The sequence below is a fragment of the Coffea arabica genome, chromosome 1e, assembly GCF_036785885.1.
Source record: "Coffea arabica cultivar ET-39 chromosome 1e, Coffea Arabica ET-39 HiFi, whole genome shotgun sequence".
Taxonomy (NCBI): Eukaryota; Viridiplantae; Streptophyta; class Magnoliopsida; order Gentianales; family Rubiaceae; genus Coffea; species Coffea arabica.
Window position 1 is genome coordinate 11,576,283 of NC_092311.1, and position 9,378 is coordinate 11,585,660.

The 9,378-nt window shown below is 34.8% G+C and overlaps 1 protein-coding gene across 1 annotated transcript; it reads left to right on the plus strand.

Annotated features, from left to right (window-relative positions):
- Positions 1 to 18: 18 nt before the first annotated feature.
- On the plus strand, positions 19 to 9,378 carry LOC140016129 (uncharacterized). The gene is made up of 8 exons (XM_072069380.1): positions 19 to 132; positions 5,518 to 5,683; positions 5,774 to 5,828; positions 6,824 to 7,026; positions 7,537 to 7,751; positions 8,031 to 8,147; positions 8,312 to 8,482; positions 9,104 to 9,378. The coding sequence occupies exons 1-7, from the start codon at positions 19 to 21 to the stop codon at positions 8,468 to 8,470; spliced, it is 1,029 nt and encodes a 342-aa protein (XP_071925481.1). The 3' UTR covers positions 8,471 to 8,482; positions 9,104 to 9,378.

A 9,378-nucleotide genomic window follows, 5' to 3' on the forward strand; every position in this document is an offset into this window, starting at 1 on the left:
CCTTTGCATCGCTTGATCATGGGTTTATACACACAGCATATGAAGCTGGCATTGTCTGATCCCTATGGTTTTTGTGCCGGATTTTCGGCAAATTCTTGTAGACAGCCACATGGAGCAGCATTAAGGGAATTGGTGATGACTTGGAAGAAGTCAAATTCTGTCACTTTTAGTTGTTCTAATATTATAAATTACGTGCAGGGCCGGAGGCCTGGAAGAAGTCAAGAGGGGCCAATCTAGATTTCTTTGCAGAAACTTAAAAGAGTTTATGTATATGTTTTCCGTGTTAAAACAAATAAATATCCAGCTTCGTTGATTTCGTGAAGAATTCCACCCAAATTGTTAAGATATTGGGCCTATTAGCATAAAAAAATCATGCAGTGAAAGTAATAATATCATATCAAAATTTGTCAAACTAAGAAATAAGAAAGCACTCAAAAAAAAATTATATATATGTGTCTATATATATATATATTTATAGATATATTTTTTGGTGCAATGGAGGCCAACAGGCCATTTACAGAGTAATATAGCGAGAGATGCAACTCCCCTTACATCCTCATTCAAGCACCTCTTAACAACATCAGGTGCCCTATCTAGTACTGTTAGTCCAAGTTCTTGCTGGTGACTCCACTTTGCCAAGCTATCTGCGCATCCATTCCCTTCTCTCCAAGTGCGGTTGAGCTTGCACTGCCACTCCTTCCTCATCCATTGTCTAATCCTGTAGATAATGTTGCCATATGGACCATCTTCTGAACCTTCTTTGATTAACTGAAGAATACCAATCAAAGAATCCGACTCCAATACCACACTCCTGTACCCTTCTGTCCATGCTAACTGAAGTCCATACAACATGCCCCAGAGCTCCACCAAACTCAAAATATATTTGATAAACTCTCAAAGCTGTGAGACTTCGGCTGATCTGATGAATCACACATTGAAACTAGAAGGAAGGTACGGGAGGAAAGTAAACATTTTTCAATCATTTTACTATTTTTGCTCAACTACAAGAAAATTGGTCATCAGTGACAACTTTTCTCTGTGACGAAAAAAAGTTGTCACAAAAGGAGATCCTTTATTGACAACTTTCTAACTCGTCACAAACCTCTAATGGGAGCCAACTCATTTGTGACGACTTAGAAAAGTCGTCACTAGTAAATTCCCGCCAAGATTTAGCAAGAGCGCGGGAGTGTTTAGAACACACAATAGTGACGACATTAAGAACATCATCACTATTGCTTGGCCTATTTACAGACCATTTTTTGTTGTCGTCACTGATCACTTAAAAAAAAAGTTATTAGTGACAACATTTTGTAGTGATGACAATAAGTCGTCACAAAAGGAGCTTCTTTAGTCGCGATACCTAAAGTTGTCACAATTGCATCAAAGTAACTAAATGTTTAGTGACGACCCGTTATTTTCGTCACAAACTACACTGCAAGAAATATGGTCATTAGTGACAACATTTTCTAGTGACGACAAAAGTTGTCACAAAACGTGGGTGTTTAGTGACGACAAGGAAAGTTGTCATAATTGCTTAAAGCAACTAAGTCTTCAGTGACGACCTTGAAAAACGTTGTCACTAAAATGATCTATATAGTGACAACTTCTAATATCGTCACTGTCACTCTACCAATTCGGATTTAGTGACAAGAATTAATCGTCACTGTTTAAAGTACTTATTTCTAAGTCACTTTCATTAATTCTACTGTGCCACCCTAACTTTTGCGATTTAGCCCTAAATGTTGTAAAAAATTCCATTAATTCCATTATAATACCTTAACTTTTACAATTTAGCCCCATATGTAGTACACCGATTTCTTTAATTCTATTATTACTCCCTAACTTTTGTAATTTAGCCCCATATGTAATTCACCAATTTCATTAATTCTACTATGGCACTCTAACTTTTGCAATTTAACCCCCATATGTAATACACCAATTTTATTATTTCTATTATGGCACCCTAACTTTTACAATTTAGCCCCTATTTTTTTATTAGGAAATTGCGAATGGTATCTTGATAAACTATGCATAAATATTTTATAATTTTCTCAAACTTAAGTAATAATTTGTTATAAACTCTAAAGATATATCTTTCATTATAATAGTTATAAGGCAGGCAGGTCTTTTTATCAATGGAATAAGAAATTTATGCCAGATTTATCCTTTGTACTACATGCCAAGTAGTATTAGCAAAGGAATAACAAAGTACTACAAAGTAATTAACAAAATAGCCTTCAGGGAGTGTAGTTTATGGGCAAATGAGCATTATCTATTCGGCATTTTACTCTCAAACATATAATTTATGATAAATTTATAAATGTTTGTAAGTAAAATTCAAAAAGTGTTACACTGATTTCTTACAAAACGAAAACTGACAGGTTATCTTTTCAACATAAATTAAATTTTTTTAAAAAAAGAAATGGCCCATAAAGTACCAACTCTTTGTGGGTTTCTTCCATTACATGAACAAATATTCTGCTCTTTATGGGCATTTCACTCTAAATCATTTAATTTATGTTAAATACATAAATGTTTGTAAGTAAAATTCAAAAAGTGTTGCACTAATATTTTTATGAAAGGGAAACTGGTAGGTTTTGTATTTAACATAAATTAAATATGTGAAAGCAAAAAAAAAAAGAAATTACCCATAAATCTATGTCTTGCAAATCTATACTAGTAAAATAGTTTCAAACAAAATTAAACATTAAAATAAACTGTAATTTATACACATTAAAATATCTGTAATTTATACACTTTTTGCAACTACTACTTTGTGTTTTCTCTATAATGAATTTTTTAACTATTGAGAACTTAAGTTTTGTCTTGCAAATCTATACTAGTACAATAGTTTTAAACAAAATTAAACATTAAAATAAATGTTTGAAAAAGAACAAAAGTACATTTATCACTTGCAGTAATGTAACAAAATTTTCTCAACCATTATCAATATTTTCACAAAAGTATTAAAAACTAGCAATTGACAATATTAAAAACTAGCAATTTAATTAGTGACGACTTTCCTTGTCATTATAATCTTGAATAAATTAGTGATAACATTATGTCATCACTAAATTTTCTTTGATTTTGACTTAACAATAATGTCTTATTAATAGCATTTGATTATTTTTAATGAAAGTCTGTTATAACCATAGAATTTGACTTTCGTTATTTTCAATTAATGATGTATTTTAGTGCTGCAATTATAAAAAATTGCAGGGCTAAAATATTTGCAAATTATAAAAGTATATTTTCACTTATATGTAATTAACAAATTTTGCCACCTATATTGATGAAAATTTGTGTTTTTGTACTAAAAAATAAAGAATAATACTATAGCAATAAAATCTATGCTTCAAACCAAATTAAAAATAAAAAAAAGCATGATGATTGGTCTCAAATGTTGGGAAAATGATTATCCCAAATAATATTTCGCTTGCATCATAAACACATTTTCCAACCCACCTTTTTATATTTCCAACCACCTTTTTATCTCACATACATCACATCACAAAAAATGCTACAGTAATTATTCCAAATAATATTTCAAATAACACACTATCCAAACAAACCCCATATAATATTTCATATAATTTGAGTTTTATTATTTTCAATTACATTGTAGACACCAAATTTTTGATTTTTTAACTTTATTTGTTTAATTAATTTAATAGGTTTATTTGTTTCAATTCTAGGGTTTTTTTATTTTTTATTTTATTTTTTTTATTTTTGTTCTGGTTTATTTTATTTTTTGTCTTCATACTAAATTTCAGAAAACAAAGAAAAAAAGGAGAAAAAGAGAAAAGAAAAAAAAAAGAGTGAAAGTGACAAGTGGGGAGGCATGCATTTGGACAAGTGTCTCTTTTATGTTAGGGACACTTGGTAAGTTTAAGGAATTTTTGGGGGAAAAAAATGAAAAAAGGAAAAAAGGAAAAGATGGAGTTTTTAGGGCCATAGGAGAAAGAGAGCAAGGAGAGGCTTCGGACACAAAAAAAAAAAAGGGGAAAGAAAGCTAAGCAAAGGGAGCAGAGGGAGAAAAACAGAGAGGGGCGGCTAGGTTTTGGGCATGAAAGCTTCGGCGAACTGGGAAAGAAAGAAAAAAGAAGAAGAGCGCGAGGGATAAAAAGGAAAAGCAGAGGGAAAAGAGGAACCAGGCGGCGGGCTGAGCAAAAAATGGAGGAAACAAGCAACGAAAAAAACACACAAAAGGGAAATGGGGGTTTCAGCTTCAATCATCCGATAAAAATTTTTCCAATCACCACTGCCAAATTTCCCACCACCTCAACCGGCTGCCGGCTGCCACCACTCTCTTTCCACCCTCCGTCCTCAAATTCCCCCCAATTTCCCCAAACGAATCCTCCACAAAAACCCCTCATTTCCCATTCTGCTCCTCCCCACTTCTAATACAAGCCTTTTCTGCCAACGCCTCCACCACAGCCCTTCCCCTTTACCGCCGTCTCTATCCGCGCCAAGCCCAAAAAAAAACTCATCCTCAGCAACCTTTCTGTTCTCGGTGAAAAGGGCAAGAACAGCTACGACGTCGAGACTCTCATCAAATTCTTCTCCACCTGCTCCTCTTCCGTGGATGGCTTGAGCAGCAACAGCAGCGGAGATTTCCAACTCACCGAGCCGTCACCACCCATCGGATATCCATTGCCGCCTGCGAATTTCACCAAGAAAGCCTTGTAAGTCGTCTTCCCTCTTTGAACTTCAGTTCCCATTCAAGCACAAACGTCTGAGCTCCCAAAGCATGTTTTCCGTGTCTCTGTTAGTACAATTTTCTTGTTGATTGTTTATGGTTTTAGAATATACAGGCTCTAGGTGTCGATTGGACTGATTTATCTCGTGTTTATAACAAATTTTGGGCTAGTCATAACCTCAATTGAGCACAATATGCTGAAGTTTTTCACGCCCATTTAGTGTTTGATAAAATGCCCGAACGGAAATCTTGAACCAAAAGAGGAGATTTTATGTTTTTTTAATTTGAGAGAGACTCTGGCCAGTCCAAAGCATATATTTTTCCAAATATGGAATCAATGTCCCCTTGTGTCGAGAAATTTGATTTTATTTGACAAAACAATTGGGAAAATAGTTTTTTTTCTCTAGCTATTTATCAAGAAAGAGCATAACATACTATTCACTGTTTTTGAGTTTTCAACATCATTCGTATGTTAATATGAAGCTTCATATATAAGGTAAATATGCAAATCCACCGCTGGAGAGAATTCGACATGCTACTTTTCGGTTTTCTTGGTCAATCTTGTTTTCTTTCCGTGAATGAGAGTATATAGCCATGAGAAGTGAAACATAAGATGTTCCCAATGTTGCCTCAATCTTGTTTTCTTTGTTGTTATTAGCAATAAAAGATGTTTAATATTCCAAATTCTGTAAACAACCTGCTATATTGCTGAATAATGTTACAGATAGAAGTGTTGAATTCTAGAGGGGCAACCCTCTCTTTTGTTCTGTACTTTAGTTGCTGCCTCTGATGCTAAGCGGATTTTGTTCTGATTTTAGGCTTCTCAAGAGCTTAGCTTTTTTGCAGCTGGCAATGATTTTAGGCACTGGAGAAAGAAAATAGTGAAGATGGAAATAATTCTGATTCTAGCAGTTATTCTAATGATAATGAGGACGAAAGGCCGGAGAGCAAATCTATCACCACCTCTTGGCCTCAAAGTTACAGGTAGTATCATCTTATCGCACATATCTATATTTGTTTCTTTCTACATCTAGCTATGGTGTTCTCTATGTTTGTTCTGTTCTTGTTGTGCAGATTCTGTATTTAGCAGTGAAGCACTTGGTTTCTTGAATGCTGTTATATTTATATGGTACCAGATATTTAGCTTTACCTATTCATTTTTGGCTAGGAGAGATATTTAGAAATGGGATTGAAATGCTTTCATCATTCATATTTTGAAGCTTCTTCAAGTTTTTTCATTCTGTTTCGGCCATGAATATCAATAGTTTATGAGTTTGAATGGATCCAGTAACATCAGTAAAGGATAGCTATGGGCTTAAGGTAGGCTATGTAATGTTATCAAAAGGCCAGAGCATTTTATGTCTTCCCTGGATCCTTCTTCAGCTTAGCGGAACTTGGTAGGATGCACTTATATTGCTGAGTACTGCCTCTATTGAAAAGATTTTCCTTCGTCATGAGGGATTGGTGGTTAATCCCTGTGAACCATCTTTGGAAGTGAAGGAGTTGTATTTGTCCTTGCTACATTTATCAATGGTAGAAACCATATTTTGGATATTACCTTTCATCGAACGGCTGATTCTGGAAGACTGAACCAATTTCCATAACTTGTGTGTCATAACATCTGGCCAGAACTATACCAACTTTTAGACAGTCTGCTAGATATTTTGATTGAAATAAGTGCCAGAGATCCACTCTCCTCCTCCAATCATGTACCAGCGTTTCTTATTTGCATCGGTTTTCAGTTGTTTTTGGAGAGGATAAAAAATACTGGTTTGATCAAAAGTACAACCATCACTCCCTCATGTGCAATTCTACCAGCTGCAAATAATTTCGCTCTTAGCTTTTAAGATTTAGAATCAATTCCAATGGTTCTTTGTTAATTTGTTTTAAACTTGCATAACTGGATTATATATTTGAGAAATGGTTACATTAGTCATCTCACTTGGACTGTGTTCAAACTCTGGTTGATAATGCTTGGTATCTCATATCCTTGTATCAGGCAGTCCATCGATTTATACAGTAGTGTACCATCTCCAAGTCTTAACTTCCTGGGGACGCCTACGTTATCATGTTTAGGCAGCTCATGTATCTCTTATTCATTAACAAGAAGATACACTCCTGAAGTACTCCCTTCTTCGCAAAACCTCTATTACCACCAGTAGCAGATGCACGTCGGCCACCAGAAAGGCGTAGTTCACATTCTCTGCTGCCCTCCATTCAAGGGAGGCCTTCCTTAAGAAAAGCAACTGCTGACAAGAAATCATCCAAGGTCTCACATGAGGTTTCTCTTCCTAGCCAGAGTTCATATGGACAAGCTGTGGTGAATGGTAGGTTTATTTGATTGAACATCCATCAATCTACATAGAAATGCAGGAATATTAAAGAAGCATTTATCAGAGGAACTGCATAATTAACTTGTATGTTGACGTGAATGTTGATGATTCGTACTTCAGTAATCTGTCCTTATTCAACTTCTAGATGTAGGAATATGAACTTGCTCGCTTTACTGTAAATTAAAAAGAAAAGCCTAAATTTGCTATAATCTATTCACTCACTGAGAACTTTGATGGCTTGCATAATATTCTAAATCCTTTTCTTCTATCTGTAGATATATATTCTACCTATACATTTGATCCTTTTCCCTTTTCACTGATGTAAGGAAGTTCGTCCTTGCAGTTCCTTGCAAAATGAAATAAAATATCAAATCAGAAACTATCATGAAACATCTAGAACCGTTTGAAGGCCTTGACAATTCTGATTTTGCCTTTGCATTTAGCTGCTAATGTGCTCATGGTGAATGAAGACACATAAAAATTATGTACATTTACTTTTCACAGGCATAAATGTTCTTTGTGGTGTTGGAATTCTTTCAACTACTTGTGCTGTCAAAGAAGGTGGATGGGTTGGGCTCTCAATTCTGTTTATCTTTGCTGTTGTTTCTTACTACACTGGGATTCTCCTGCATTCCTGTTTGGACAGTCAACCTGGGCTCGAGACTTACCCGGATATTGGCCATGCTGCCTTTGGTAATGTGGGACGTATTGCTACATCTGTAAGTATATTGTAAAATTGTCATTTTCTGAATGCTTGTTTGATGGTCCCCTTTGTCTTTGAGGATTTCAGAAACTTTTTATTGGCCTTAACAATTTTGGAGCCAGAGTGGTTTTTTGGACTCTCTGAAGTTTACTTGGGAGGGTTGACAATGATAACTTTTGTTATAGCTGAAGAAATTGTATATGATGTTACAATTCGATACCTTCTTATTAACTCTAAATGGAAATGATACCTTTCTGTCTCTAGGGTACTGATAGTTAATTTGTTGCCTTTTCAGGTTTCACTCATGCCAGATCCAAAAGCTAGATCATATTTATGCAGCCTCTTTGTCACTGCTGCTTTGATTTGTTGCGTATACTTCATCGGAACTGCATTCCTTGCGAAGGATGACATGGTAAGTGTCTTTCTTTTAGTTCTTTTTAATTCATTCCATGGGACATGGACTTTGCTTTAATTACCCTGCTGTTATAATGGTTTGCTTCAATGGGTATCACATAAACATTTCTGAGGGCACTTTGGGCTTTGACGCTACAACTTCTGGTTAACTTCAAATATCAGGCGGACTTTGTTTCTCCTCTTTCCCCTCTTTCAAGAGCTGTGTTGCAGGATTTTGGTAGCATTTTACTAAGTGCAACAAATATTAGTTTCGAAGAATTGCAAGATCTTCAACATTCACATTTGGATAATCTGTACTGTGGTATATTAGAAGAGAGATGATGTCAAGATGTGGTAAAAATTTAGCAAAAGCCTTAGTTATATTGATTTAACAATTTTTAAAGAAGACAGAACCTAATTATTCTTTATTGCTATCCTTTGCTTTTTAGGTTTCTATAACCCTCTATAAAGCATGCATCATGATATATTGATTTATGCCTTTTAACGTGCCTTCGCATCGCGCTACTGTAGTTATTATTCAATAGAAAATGTTAGCCAAAGGCTATCATTCAGGAGAAAATATTCACTACAGAATCAACTGCCGTTACTCCATTTTTTGTATCAGTACATAGCTGCTCTTATAAACTAATAATGTATATTGCTTTTGCGTGTTAACCAAGGATATTTTCAATCAATACTTAACTGCTCTTATCAACTAATATATACTGCTTTTGCATGGGAGGGAACCTTACTAACAGGTCTCAAGCTCCCACGCCTTGCGTGGGAAGCAGACCCTAGTATTTGTATAGATTGGACTGTGATTTCTAACTTCTTGCTGGTGTTGTAATATGTGGGCCCAAATTATATGAGGTTCTTAATGAATTGTAATTTTTGTCTTAATAATCTAAGTCTCATTACTTGTTCTTTATTATTGTACTCCTCCCCTTACCTACTTCTTTTACTCTTTTATGACAGATAAATGCTATTCATACTAGCTTTTGGAAGATATCTATGGTTATGGTTGAAGAATGTTGAAGACAAAATTGCCTTTTGCTCATGGAGTGGTTCATTTAAATGTTCTTCAATTTCTTAAACTGTGATTGCTTTTGTAAATGTACCTTATGTACAAGTGATATTTTGGACAAATGTTATTTTTGTAGGCATTAGTTGGGTAATGTACACTTGAATTTGGCATTTGAGAATGCTATATTATTACCATGTAATCTAATGCAAATACTTTTGGTTATCAA